At 48.4% G+C, this 15,096-nt stretch overlaps 1 protein-coding gene across 2 annotated transcripts in view; it reads left to right on the forward strand.

Annotated features, from left to right (window-relative positions):
- The window catches only part of LOC118233780 (RNA-binding motif, single-stranded-interacting protein 3-like), a 161,834-nt gene that overhangs the window by 135,375 nt on the left and 11,363 nt on the right, over nt 1-15,096 (forward strand). For both annotated transcript variants that reach the window (XM_035429718.1, XM_035429717.1), the window contains exons 10-12: nt 1,365-1,415; nt 6,499-6,609; nt 11,946-12,035. In XM_035429718.1, coding sequence (XP_035285609.1) covers nt 1,365-1,415; nt 6,499-6,609; nt 11,946-12,035 — 252 coding nt within the window. The remainder of the gene's footprint in view (nt 1-1,364; nt 1,416-6,498; nt 6,610-11,945; nt 12,036-15,096) is intronic.

Below are 15,096 nucleotides of genomic sequence, written 5' to 3' on the forward strand. Positions count from 1 at the left end.
TGCTCGCATGACTTTCAGCAGCGCTGATTGAAACCCAGGTCCGGCCCTCAGGATGGGCACCAAGCGCCCGGTAATCCTTGTTCCGAAGGCTTCCTAAATTGATTTAGCTAAAACAATGCCAAGGCTTTGTGGAATATTAATCCTCACAGTTGCAATATCAGCGCTGTTTCCTGTAATATTGCCCTTCAGTAAAAAGCACTCACAAGGTTATTCCTTCATCTTCTCTTTAACGATGAGGAAGTGGGGAGAAGCACAGAAAACCACTGGAACAAACAGGAAAAATACTTAACATCCCATTACTTGTATTTGACTCAAAGGGGGATTTATTATTTCTTACTTATATGTATCATATGGTGTAGTAACGCATGCATTACTATTAATCTATTCAATATCCATTATTATTGTTGAAGGATACATGATATATTTAATCTGATTTGTGTTCTTAATATAGAAAACCAAAGCTCGGGTCAAGTCTTTAAGAGTTATTTTTTGTCATTTCTATGGGAAAGTCATTAACAAATGTACTTCATTACTAACCCCTTGTAGCAAGGTTTAGAGATTATCAGATCGGAACTAACTATTATTTTACAGCAATTCATATTATTTTGCCCTTAATCTGACAGATATATGGAAAATATATGTGTGTAATGTAATATAATGTATAATACAATATATGTAATATAATAATACGCTATGCTATATGCTAAGATAATAGATTTTAATTTAAAATATTGCATCTAGTTTTATAAAACAAAACATGTAATGAAGGACTACTAGAAGTAGCTTATAGTACAGTAAAGCTGGACAGCAGCGTTAATGTAGCTACTTCCAAATTTAAGTGTTATGAGTCATGTTCATTTCACTCAGATATGACGCTTGGATAACAACTGAACAAAACGTTGGTTTTTCGTTTTTCGTTTTTGAGAGAGGAAAAAGCGAAATGTGTTATGTCCCATCAGAGTCGATTTGTATTTATGATGCTGGCTAGTTAAATAGATTTAGCAGTGAACTAATTCTGGCAGTTCACAGTTTATCTGACCCTGTGCTGTGTATTTTCCTTTCTGTGTTCTTTCATTCTCCGCACATGCTAAAGAGATCTGCTAGCTCCTTCCAGCTAACAGAAAAACTGCAGTGTGTTATGGAATTCGGTTCCCGCTGTTCAGAAATTGCCCGCAATTGAATGTTTTCTCTGGGAGAAAATGAAAGCTTCGATGGCGAGGCTGCTGTGAGGCTGTCGCTTGGTAAAGCACTGCAGTGTTTAGCCTACGGAGTTATTGGGAGAGAGTTTATTTTGAGAGAGGGGATGAAAATTGAGTGTTGAAAGATTTGTCTTTGCTCATGACTCATATTTATATTTTATGCAGGTCCAGAGCACTTCATGGATGCCTCACCAACAGTATGTTATGCAACCAACAGTGAGTTATGATTATTATAATTGTTTTATTATTTTTGATTTGTTTATTGACCATGAGAGTTGATAAGGCTCAATGTAGGGAATTTAATGTAAGAGCACCACAGACATCTTTTCTGACCTGAGTCATGGCAATGCTTTCCAACACATGAAGAGAACTTACTGTGTTGTAAGTGCTCTTTTATCTTCTGGAGATATTATTTAGCCTGTAGAGAACATGTGTATGCAGCCCAACCCCACCCTTACCACTGAAGGAGGCTTGCCTGTGGCACTTGTGATGTGCAGTACCAGAGCCGAGAGAGAGAGAGAGACTGTGACCCTCTCCCCACTGTGACCATTACACAGCTCAGTTACCTTCACTCAGTGTGTAATTTATCCCTAGCAGGGGCTATATCGCCACACTGCCTCACCCAGTTTAACCGGAGCTTCGAGTACTATGTGTGTGTGTGTGTGTGTTTGTCTGTGTGTGTATGTGTGTTGCAGGGAAAGCCTTTGCATTGCAAGTAGGTTGTATGGCAAAGCTAGGCTGGTAACTGGATGCTATAGGCCTGTATCACATTGAACACACAGGGACACTTTGGGAATCACCTATGTGGAGGCGTGTTTCAGGTGGGAAACGGAGTCATGCTCCATGTCCAGCGACCCTGTCGAACAGAGCGCATGCGACTGTCCTCGGGATCGCTGCTGTGTTCGGGGCGGTGCCGTGTTATTGTCTGCTGGACCGGTGTCAAGCGTTCCAGACCCTTCTGTTCCCTCTGACAGGGGCCATGTGGCCCATCATCCCGACGGTTGCTTCTCGTTGTGGTTTTTTTTTTCCACGTGGTTAGTGGACCGGCTCGGCCCTCAGACCAGCTGTCACGGCGGCGTGCGCATCGCGGTCTACGCGCCGACGCGTGCGCATGCCGGGCTTCTCCAGCGCCGCGATTCCACACATTAAACTCAATGGGCCATGCCGGAATACGCCTCACAGCATATGTGTGGTATTAAGCCGTGGGGTTGAGGAGCTGTTAGGAATGTTAATGTGTGATTGACGGTTTCAGATTCACCTCGCATACGAGAAGCACTGAAACGCCGATGCTGCTGCATCCCTGCGCAGATGTGCCTCAAAATGGACGAGGTCACGTTAATTGATGATGCATACAAGAAGGCCAGCCGTGTGGATCACCTTGGTTACAGTTGTCTTCTAAGCAAATAAATGATATCATTGAATGTGTGCAAAGCATGGAACCACTGGACCATGGCAAGAAATGGAACTATATTCTATACTAGCAACTCCAATTTAAATCAAGGAAAAAGCTTGCAGCGTTTCTGTAAGATGAAAAGAGAAGTCAAAATGTATTTTTTCTTTTTTCATTACGTGACCGAAATCTCATGCTTAATAAAAAGCATCAGGGTTTCGGAAGGTTGATCGCTCAGGTTCTGACACCATGGCACCATGGCACACTTAATAAAAACACGTTCCCCAGGGAAAAAAACTTTATAATTAAATGTACAGTGAAGAAACTGAAATGATTGCAGAAGTGTACTTATTTATATAGATGTGCGTACATTGTCAGGGCCGTTTTTCTAAAACTGCTCATTTTTTCCCTTGTCCTAATAAATAGCTGTTAGCGTGTGGTGTGCACAGAGTTTGCGGTCAGTTCTTCTCCTTTCTAGTTAATTCTCTCCCCAGCTGGCACCTCAAAAGGATCATTTTCTCTCTTTTAAAGAAATGAAAAGGCGTACGGCGGGAGGCCTACCTCCTGTCCTTTAGGTGTGGTGCGGCCTCCTCTGCCACTCCTACCTTCTCACTTTGAGGTTCTTTCAAGCTGTGGTACCAGCGCCAACGCTGCCTTTGTCTTTGACTCAGTACTCAGGTGCCTGTGTCACAGCCAACTGGAGATCAATCAGTACAGGTGCTGGAGAGAGAGAGAGGGAGAGGGGGAGAGGGCGTGGGGATTCAGTAAGGACCTGTCCGTCTAACATCATTTCACTTCACTGCATAACATTGCCAAGCAAAAACTATTTTGGCGGTCAATTCCTAACCAAAATTATGTTTTTTTTGCTTTTTGCAAACCATGTTTTTTTTTTTTTTTTTTTTTTTTGTAAAACAAATAGACAACTTTTTTTTAGCTAAACAGAGGTGTATTTGGTACAGCTTGGACTGGGCATCCTCAGTCTCTTTCAAGAAGCCAAGTTTAATTAGCTTTTATGGGTCGGCCCTCATCAAATCACGAAGCCGTGTGCTTTCCCTGTGGTCTGATAACAGCCGCCCTGCGCTCTCTGGTCAAAAGGCGATTGAGAAATGAAAACACCGCATTCTGTTTATGGGAAAAGTTTACGCTAGAGGGTCTTGTCGTAATTGACCTGTCCAGACTGTAACTAGTCTGGGTTCATGCACCACTGGACATAGCAGGGGTCATGACAGTTACACTAACTGGTGGCTCCATCTTAGAAGCAGGGTGGTCTGGAGGGGTTCGGACACTGATTGGCAGACGTGATGCTGCTGGACTGCAATCCAAAAAAGTGGGAAGCTGTAGTTGTACTATTTAAAATGCTAGCAGTTATTTTACTATACTCTCTATTTTACTATACTCTGTACTTTGTGCTAACTGACCACAATACTGGTGTTTGTTACGGTTGCTATAACTGAGCACACCTGAATCTCAGTTCTTTTATAAGAATAGGATTTATTGTGCTCAGTTCAGGTGAGAATAAACCAGATTATAATCTGATCCAGACACCATAGTCTCTGACTTGATCGATAGTCGAGGCGAGAAGTATGTGGGCACGTCTTTAAGAGGTTCAGAGAGAGGTTGCTCCGTTATTCGTCTTGGCTGCCAGACCAGCCCCCTGTAAGGGCAAGAAACATCTCGGTGCTCCGGGCCCATCCATCACCCTCGCTTCCAGAAGGCTGACCCACGCAAATTCCTCGGCTGCTTCAGTGACGCTGGGAACAGAGTGTGTTTTGGTGTCGTGCTACCATGACGACCATCATCCGCGCTCTTCCCACACCCCCACGTGCTCGCATTCCTCCGCGTGATCGTCTCAGCATAGCCAGCGCAGGGCCAATGACATTAAGCACACCCCCTCCTCCCCCCCCTCCTCCCTCCCCCCCACCAAGAGAAGGAAGTACTGGAAGCACAGCTGACACTCGCGAGAGAATTGCATACTATTAGCTCGGCCAATCAGAGTTGGCTAATTAGCTTCTTTATTACTATCCCAGCAAAGCATTAATCTGTCTGACAAGGAATGTTCTGAAATAGCCCCATCTGCTGGCCGTTCCTATGCCTGCTCCACTCTCAGTTTGTATCAGCAAATCCCAGCTTTGCTCGGTGCATCGCTCATGTCTGAGGTGCTCAGCGTCTCGACATCTCCCGCACATCTTGGCTCTTCTTCACTGGCAATAGCAGAGGGTGTGCATATGTTAAGTCTGAGTGGCAGGTTCGCTGCACATGAGAATAACAGGGGGTCACAAAGGGTTATTAGTATACAGCTTATATCAAACCGCCCTCAGCCGTTCATATATATTCTCAGTCATACGTGTCAAATTTGTGGATGAAAACAACTCGCCATTATTCATACATAATTGATGCGTGAAAGCCCTCTCCAGTTTAAATGCCACTGACAAGATGTGCTTTCTCTTATGGTGTGCGTGTGTGTGTGCGTGTGTGTGTGTGTGCGGCGTGTGCATGTGTGTGTATCTGTCTCTGTTTGTGTGTGCGTGTGTGTACGTACAGAAAGGAATGTTTCTGTTGTGTGTGTATGTGTGTGTGTGCAGGCGTTTCTGTGTGCATGGTGTGTGTGTGCGTGTGGGTGCAGAAAGAAAGCTTTCTGTTCTGTGTGTGTGTGCAGAAAAGAAGCTGTCTGTTCAGTGTGTGTGTGTGTGTGTGTGTCTGCAGAAGGGAAGCTTTCTGTTCTGTGTGTGTGCAGAAAAGAAGCTGTCTGTTCAGTGTGTGTGTGTGTGTGTGTGTGTCTGCAGAAGGGAAGCTTTCTGTTCTGTGTGTGTGCAGAAAAGAAGCTGTCTGTTCAGTGTGTGTGTGTGTGTGTCTGCAGAAGGGAAGCTTTCTGTTCTGATGCGCTGAGGAGACAGAGCGATTCTGACCACAGATGTCTGCGCTGTTTGTTCTTCAAATAACCCCCAGAGAACATGCAGAAGGGTGTTTGGTACAGAAAAAAGAACACAACTGAGGAGAGGAATGCTGCCTTTGAAATGTTTTACAAGTTGCCGGTTGAAATGTGGTTTATGTTAATATTTAAGGAACGATTCAGAGTTCATGTTACCTCTAGTTAAATTTATGATTTAGAAACAGCATGCTACTACTCACATGCTGGAAATGATAAGCCATGTTGCTGTCATAGTGTAACTGTAATATACAATAATCTTTACACAAACTTTGTGATCATACATATAGTTTTATGTGTATTAGTGTAGCTGGTTTGTCATAGGAAGACTTAAATATAGAAAAACAAATAACCATTGCTTTTCTGGCTGTCTACAGATATGTAAATGATAACTTTAGTGCATGTGAAATAACTTACAAATTTGATTATGGAACTAGAATCATATCACATTATCACTGTCAGTCAGCTGAGAGGTTGAGATGTTTTCTTAGCAAGAGGACTATTTTTTTTTTAAACTTTTTTTTTTAAGCCAGCCAAACAAACTTCAGTATATTCCTGCCCTATGTTTTACTTTCCTCTAAAAGTAATCATTTTCTCCCACTGTCTGAACAAATGCCACCGTGGATCTGGGCCACTATGATCACAGATTCTCTGGTAGAAGAGGCCTAATGTACTGCACACATGGTATTCTGAGTATTTGAAACATGCCAGATATTTATTACTGCATAATGACCGTGAAATCACTGAATACGTATTTCCACATACTGGATTTTTGCATTTCACGAAATAAAAAAAGTTACAGAAAAGTAAAGCGTACCACCTGACAGGTGTTGACCCATAGCATTCATCCCAATGCCCTCATGCACACATCAGTCCATTGGCACACAGTGCAGGTTTTTACAGTGCGTGTTCACAGTGCGCCCTCTTGTCCTCTGCGTATTTTAGGACGTACAGTAGCGCGTTGGCTCTCCTCTCGCCCGCAGGGTGCTGTGATCACGCCAGCCATGGACCACACCATGTCCATGCAGCCCGCCAGCATGATGGGGCCCCTCACCCAGCAGATGAACCACCTGTCCCTGGGTTCAACAGGAAGTGTGAGTACCTCACCGCAGCTCCCTGCCGTTAAACTGGCTCGCTCAGGAAGACAGGACGCGTGCGGTAATCCTGACAACAGCACCGAGAGAACTGTGAAGTCTGAATAAGACAGCATGGAGTTTGTAGTTGATAGTACTGCCTCTGGGCGCGTCGGGAAGCATGCCGTGCAATCCGAGGGTATGAAAGAAGCGTGCTGGAGCAGAGCAGGAAATGTACCACTCTGTCTCTGGTCATAACAGGAAATTATATTCTCGCTAAAATAGAAAGTGTGTATCTCAGGCTAAAACAGGACTTGACTCAGTCTGTCTCTGCTAGCACAGTGATTATGGTTCACCTTAAAGGTCCTATAGTTTCGTGTCGAGACCTTTGAACTTCAGTTCTCATGTTGCAGATACTGAGCCCGGAAACTAAGGTTTAACCTCCAGTGCATGTTTTCTGTGCACATTCGCCAGGGAATGATTTGCCATTCTCTTAAACTCCAAAGAAAGTATCTCACTAATCAGATAACATTGTAGTAGCATTACGTGTGCTTAGATGGGCTGACAGATCAAGGTGTAGTTTTGGTCCTGTTGGAGTATGCTGTTGTGGGCTAGCACACAGGCTGTATTGTCTTCACTCAGGATAGGTTTGTATCTCAATGTAACTCATTTGTCGATGGCAATAGCTTCTTTCATACTGGGCTCTCTTTAAATGTGCTCGGACCATTTTAAATGTGTTAATGCTTGACACTGAAGCCGCACGCCGAGGCCCTCAAGAAGACTTTGTGTTGGAAACGGGCGGAAAGCACCTGCGCCGATATCCTGCCAAACGATCTGCCGGTCACCATGGCAGCCCGGGGCACCAGGAGCGAGCCAGCGGCCCGCAGAACGTCCCTGGACCTTCTCTCACGGCCCGGGTCTGCCAGAGGTGCCAGCTGTGACTCCGCTCAGATAACAGAACTAAATGTTCCCGCCGGTCTCGGCTGCGGCGACCGGGGCGATCCAAGAACGCCTCGTTCGCCATTCTTTCAGAAGTAAAAAAAAAAACACGGAGGGCTGTTCACGTTTGAAGTTGAAAGCTCGGTTTTTTTTTTTTTTAACTTTGAGATCCGTATCTTTCCAGATGCCCAAGCCCGGCTTGCGTATTTGGCCGGAAGCATCGCGCCTGGTTAGCAGCGCGGCGGCGCAGACCCTGCGTCTGCTGTCAGCGCTGTACTGTGCAGCGGGCCGGCCCTTGGATGGTCCTCCACGCTGAAAAGAGCGTTTGAGACTTCCTGTCGTCGGCGCTGGACGATGATGGACGGCTGGTCGCCGGGGAGGCGGGGCGACGCCGCGTGCGCTCACTCGTCTTCCTCTCCGGCGCCCGCGGCCTCGCCGCGCCGGGGTCAGGCGCGTTTGACTCCTGCCGGCGGGGACCCCAGTTGGGCCGGGCGGCGGTTACCCGGCGACCGGGCGGCACGCGCGGGCGGGGGGGGCGGAGATTTCAGCCCCAGGCAGGCCCTGAGCTGCTGAACCGTGGCACCTCTGGAGAGAGCAGCACCTGAGCGGAGCTGTGCGTCTCGCCTGCGCTGAATTAATCATGGAGCTCTGCGCTCCGTCTTCTCAGGCGCGTCCCTCCCTCAGAGCCGCAGGTTAAGCCTGAGGCCGAACATCGGCTGCCGCTTACACAGCGCCCAATCACAGCGCCCCACATGAACCGCTGCTCAGCCCTGCCTCTCATAGCACGTTTTACCATGGATTTCACATGGATACGGGCGTCTGCTATATAATAATAATAATAATAATAATAATAATATGATCATAATAATTATCATTATTCAGCCATAATAATGATAATACTAATCATAATCATAATAATAATAATAATAATAATTGAGTCATATTTTCATAAGGCTTGGTTCAGGTGTATCATTACTCCAGGAGACGGTGCCCAGGTTGACCCGGTCACACTGCGGTATTTAAAGGGGCTGGGTTTGGGGCGCGGTCCCTCCCCCTGCCCGTCTCCCCGCTCCTCTCCTCAGCGTATCATTCCTCCAGGAGACGGTGCCCAGGTTGACCCGGTCACACTGCGGTATTTAAAGGGGCTGGGTTTGGGGCGCGGTCCCTCCCCCTGCCCGTCTCCCCGCTCCTCTCCTCAGCGTATCATTACTCCTGGAGACGGTGCCCAGGTTGACCCAGTCACACTGCGGTATTTAAAGGGGCTGGGTTTGGAGCGCGGTCCCTCCCCCTGCCCGTCTCCCCGCTCCTCTCCTCAGCGTATCATTACTCCTGGAGACGGTGCCCAGGTTGACCCGGTCACACTGCGGTATTTAAAGGGGCTGGGTTTGGGGCGCGGTCCCTCCCCCTGCCCGTCTCCCCGCTCCTCTCCTCAGCGTATCATTACTCCTGGAGACGGTGCCCAGGTTGACCCGGTCACACTGCGGTATTTAAAGGGGCTGGGTTTGGAGCGCGGTCCCTCCCCCTGCCCGTCTCGCCGCTCCTCTCCTCAGCGCTCGGGCCGCTCTGCCGGCGCTGCCAGAGAGGTGATTTAATGAGCACATCTGTTCCGGGCCCGTCCTGGCCCGCTCCCCGCTGCCACAGCCGAGCCAAGCCTGTCTGAACCCGCCTGCCTTCCCCACGTCCCCCCCCCACGTCACACCCCCCTCTCACCTCCTGCTCTGAACTAACTTTCTAATGGATGTGTCATAACTCTGGCTAAAGACTGGCATGGCACAGCATCTCTGATGAAAACTTTAATGATGGAAAAGACACTTGAATTAGGGATTTTACTTAACTGGAAAATACTGAATACAGATAATGATATCGTTTTTTTTATTATTTCATTACACATAAGACCATTCAGGCAACTGGTCTGCACCCTGACAGCGAGGGGCAAGCTATGAGACGTGTTTATGAGACGCTGAGAGACCGTCAGCATCCTGCTCTGATTGGCCTGTGTGGAGCGTGAGAGTGAGGAAGTTCCCACAAGTGCACCTCATCAAGAGACTGTACCAAGCTGCTACTGAGCTGGTGCCTTTGTGTGTGTGTGTGTGTGTGTGTGTGTGTGTGCGCGTGCGTGCGTGTGTGTGTGTGCGTGTGCGTGTGTGTGTGTGTGTGTGTGTGTGTGTGTGTGTGTGTGTGTGTGTGTGTGTGCGTGTGTGTGTGTGTGTGTGTGTGTGCGTGTGTGTGCGTGCGGGCGGGCGTGTGTGTGACAGATGACTGATCTGGGCAGAAGGAGCAGCCTCACCGCCTGGTTTTACGCTGGGTTGTGGTCACACACCTCTCAGCAGAGTCTGACTCACCAGAGGCAGCCGGGCTCCCCGGGCTGGACAGACAGCGTGACCTTTGTCACCTTGACAGCGTATTCCAGCAGAGCAGCAGGCCTTTCACCCGCACACCAGCCACCTCTGGCGTAAAGCTCTCTGCCTGGACCGCGGTGCTGGGGGCCAGACAGACGGACAGGTTCACAGGCGGGGCTGTCTGTGGAAACAACACCCGCCAACTGCCGCAAATAGAGAGCGGTGGCCTCCTTACCCAGGAGCCTCTTTGCCTTTGGCTCTGCGTTGGGCTCAATTTGGCTGAGTGCATTGCATCCTCTCGTTTCCCCTGACGTCTCCGCGGCTGAGATAGCCGCTAAAATAAGTGATGGAATGAGGAGGGCAGCACGGCACCTGCATCTGCATGCATATCGCCCCGCGGCTCCGAGAAGGTCACCCAATGAATTGGAGAGAGTTACAAGTGGATCGTAGAGGAGGGGAGAAAAAGAGGGAGAGAGGGGGGGGGACAGAGAGAGAGAGCGAGAGAGAGAGAGAGAGAGAGACAGAGAGAGGGAGAGAGAGGGAGACAGAGAGAGAGAGAGACAGAGAGAGGGAGAGAGAGAGAGAGACAGAGAGAGGAGAGACAGAGAGAGAGAGAGAGAGAGATAGAGAGAGACAGAGAGAGGGAGAGAGAGAGACAGAGAGAGGGGGAGACAGAGAGAGAGAGAGACAGAGGGAGGGAGAGAGAGAGACAGAGAGAGAGACAGAGAGAGGGAGGAGAGAGAGAGAGAGAGATAGAGAGAGACAGAGAGAGGGAGAGAGAGAGACAGAGAGAGAGAGAGACAGAGAGAGAGAGAGACAGAGGGAGGGAGAGAGAGAGACAGAGAGAGAGACAGAGAGAGGGAGGAGAGACAGAGAGAGAGTTCAGCCACAGCGCTGTCGCCCACGGCGGTGTGACAGTGCTTGGCTCCCTGCGGTGGCGGAGGCCTTCCTTGGCGGCGTCGGTTAATCACCTGTAACCGTGGCCTTTAGCTCCTCTCATTAGCGGCGGAGCGGCAGAGCCGTGCCGGATCCATTACCGCCGCTGCCCGTAATGACACTGGATGGGAGCTGGGCGGCCAGCCAAAGAGGGCCGGAATGTTTTTCATTAACGCAGCGCTCCACCCTGGGAAGGGGGGGTTTGGTGGGGGGGGGGGTATTTTCCGGCCTTTTTCCTTAGCATGGTGGGGGCGGGGGGGGGGATAAGACACCAGCCCTACCGGTTTATCTCTCATCACATCCTTCTCTCATGCATTTTCTATCTGGCCTTGGAATTTTCTTTCCCCCCCCACATTCTCCACATAATCAGTGCCTGGCAGTGCCTCTGTCCTTCAGGTAATAGCCTGCCTTAATCCTATAACAGTGGTATGGATGTCAGGAAGCCATCTGCCTGCTTTGTAAAAGGTGAATTGATCTTGCATTGCTGGTTGTTTCTTTCTTCTGCGGGCTGTCGCTGCCTCCCTGCTCTCGGTCGTGTGAGGCGGTCATTGCTCCCCCTTGTGGCCACTGTGGTCACTGCATCTAATAGCATGTCTTATCAGTAGGCCTTGCAGTTATGTCAGCAGTAAGGTCAGCATGTCAGAGCTCTGTTCTCTGGCACTCAGGTTTTGGGTTTCAGTCCCGGATGGATTTCTCGTGCACCTTTCAACCAGATGTTTTTTCTCAATCAGCACAGTCTAAACATTGTTGTGCAGATTATGGTTCTAAGTCTCAACAAACTCATTTTGATCATATTCAGTTCATGTTCATCACTCATATGGAATAAAGGAATAGGCATCACTTGGTGAGTATATTTTGCGAACAAATTGCTTGTGTGAATAAGAGTGTGAAACTACCAGGTCAATAATGCCTTTCCCCAAACAGATCTTACGCCATCATGTCCTGATGTGTTTTTATCATTTTAGGGGTGTAAATGAAAATACACGTGGGATTTACAACTGTCATTATATAGAAAAACATTACATGTTTAATTTGAAAGTATATGTAAGCGCTGTTCTCTGTGCACAATGGGTTGCACGTCTTTGGCCTTTGCCTTTGCCGCTGCCAAACCTGTAACGTTGCGTGCTGTGTCTTCTGTTGCAGTACATGACCGCTGCGGCTGCTGCAGCGCCTATGCAAGGGACCTACATTCCCCAGTATGCTCCTGTGCCTCCGACCGCCGTCCCCGTGGAAGTAAGCGCCCCCAGTCTGACCAATCACCTGGGACTGCCCATGTGCATGGCTTCATGACAACCATTATTGCCTCACACACATGCACATGTTCCACACATACACATGTTCCTCACATGCCCATGCTCCAAACATGCACATATTCCTCACATGCACATGCTCCACACATGCGCATGCTCCACACATGCACATATTCCTCACATGCACATGCTCCACACTTGTTCCACACATGTTCCACACATGCTCATGCTCCAAACATGCACATATTCCTCACATGCACATGCTCCACACATGTTCCACACATGCTCCTCACATGCACATGCTCCTCACATACACATGCTCCAAACATGCACATATTCCTCACATGCACATGTTCCACACATGTTCCACACATGCTCCTCACATGCACATGCATTACATTACATTACATTTATTTGGCAGACGCTTTTATCCAAAGCGACGTACAAAAAGTGCATTTCATGGTCATAGACAACTGCTAAACACAGGTTCAGTAAGGTACAATACTTATTTTGTACAGCTCCACACATGTTCCACACATGCTCCTCACATGCACATGCTCCACACATGTTCCACACATGCTCATGCTACTCACATGCCCATGCTCCAAACATGCACATATTCCTTACATGCACATGCTCCACACATGTTCCACACATGCTCCACACATGCTCCACACATGCACATGCTCCATACATGTTCCACACATGCTCCACACATGCTCCACACATGCACATGCTCCACACATGTTCCACACATGCTCCACACATGCACATGCTCCACACATGCTCCTCACATGCACATGCTCCTCACATGCACATGCTCCACACATGTTCCTCACATGCACATGCTCCTCACATGCACATGCTCCTCACATGCACATGCTCCTCACATGCACATGCTCCACACATGCTCCTCACATGCACATGCTCCTCACATGCACATGTTCCACACGTGCACATGTTCCACATGTGCACATGTTCCACACATGTTCCACACATGCTCCTCACATGCACATGTTCCACACATGCTCCTCACATGCACATGCTCCACACATGCTCCTCACATGCACATGCTCCTCACATGCACATGCTCCTCACATGCACATGTTCCACACGTGCACATGTTCCACACGTGCACGTTCCACACGTGCACATGTTCCACACATGTTCCACACATGCTCCTCACATGCACATGTTCCACACATGCTCCACACATGCACATGCTCCACACATGCACATGCTCCACATAAGCGCACAGACACACATCCAGCTCTCGCACCTCAGTCTTCACAAGTCCAACTCCACAGCGCAGTGTAGGATACATTTTGAGCTCTTCATCTTAAATGTGCAATTTGTGTGCTATTTTTGTGCATTTTGTGCATGCATGAGAGTGTGTTCATACTTTACAGGTGCTTTGCTTGTAAATTGTCCCCTGTTGGTATTTTGACCTTTTTATATTTTATGATTGTTTTGCTTCAGCATGCATGGGATTATGTTGTTTATATCATATGTCATACATATTATCTTTACATGGCTCAGTGTTTGAACCTCTCAACCGTCACACTGAACTAGTGCACAATGCCATATAACTTCTACGATGTGCTTGGCTAAAAAGACCTGAATCTCTTGTGGGTGGGATTCCAATTGGAGGAGGAAATTCAAAGCCGGATCCTTCTCTGTTGGTGCTGCTGTAAATAATGTACGCACTGAAATAAGTCCTAGTCTAATGTGACCAAAAGTACTTTGAGTGTAAAAAGCATTCATTCTTCCGGTAAATGTATCTGCTCTGGGGGAATCTGGGACAAGGGGATTGGCTGTTTTACAGGCTGCTGTAGTTAAACAGAACTCAAGGACATTTCCCAACTTTGGCTCCCTTGTCACTGATGATGCGAAAAGGGAATAGACCTAGCTAGCTAACTACAAGCTAACCAAAAGGAATGGTTAACATCCTGTTATTGTAGGTAACTTGTGTTTATATACGAGCTTAAATACAAAGAGCAGCAATCAAGGTTAACACAGTGAACATGACTCATTTAAGTTTTAGCCACTAACCAGAAGTAGTAATGCCTTTTCACATAATGTGGAATTCTGTGCTGCAGGTAGTCCACTGTAACACGTCAAAGCAAATAGCAGATGATGGGTACAGATGAAGTAGAAAACGTTGGAGGGGTGGGCACAAAGAAACATTTAGCCACACCCAACACCAGCCACCCTGCGAAACAGAGACTTGCTTTAACCAGTTGCATATCACAGCAACCCTATGGCACAAAATCTAAAAGCAACAAAGCTTGTTATATATGTGTGTGTGTGTGTGATTACACAGTGTATATACCGTACACACACACACACACACACACACACACATCTCTACTCATCTTGTGAGTAATGGCAGCGTTTGGGACAGACAGACAGTTCAAGATCAGAACAGAGTTTGGAATAAGTGCCCCCGCCTGGACTCCAAAGTTGGCAGGTGCTGGAAATTCGGGTCATGTGGAGTTTTATTCACATGGCGGACGACAGGAACCGAGGTGTGAAATACTGCCATCGGTGATCCGTCTGGTTCCCCCGGCCCTCGCCGTGCACGGGCCCATCCCTCAGGCCCAGGGCTGTTGATTAGCAAGTCAGTGGCTCGGATGACAGCGCCATCAGTCTCCGCGGGCTGCGCGGCGGAGAGGCCCCGCCTTCATTAGAGCGCTCCGAGAGCCTCGCTTGGGCTGCTCGCTCGCCGCTCGCTTGGGCTGCTCGCTCGCCGCTCGCTTGGGCTGCTCGCTCGCCGCTCCCAACCGGAGCCCGGGAGGAACAAGACGTCCGGCTATTAGCCTGTCGGAAGCACTGGCCTTGCCCTGAAACTCACGTCCCGGTCCTGCTTGAGGTTATCAGACCAGCGGGCTGGCTGGTCCTGCTGACACCATTAACTTTGCCAGAGCAGGAAAGGTGGCCTTGCCGACTCAGGGATCGCTGTATTCATTCTGTTCACAGAGGACCCTTAATGTGGGGTTGTTAGCACGGTGCGCTTATGCACATTGTCTGTATTTATAGACAGA

The sequence above is a fragment of the Anguilla anguilla genome, chromosome 8 (genome assembly GCF_013347855.1).
Source record: "Anguilla anguilla isolate fAngAng1 chromosome 8, fAngAng1.pri, whole genome shotgun sequence".
Lineage (NCBI taxonomy): Eukaryota > Metazoa > Chordata > Actinopteri > Anguilliformes > Anguillidae > Anguilla > Anguilla anguilla.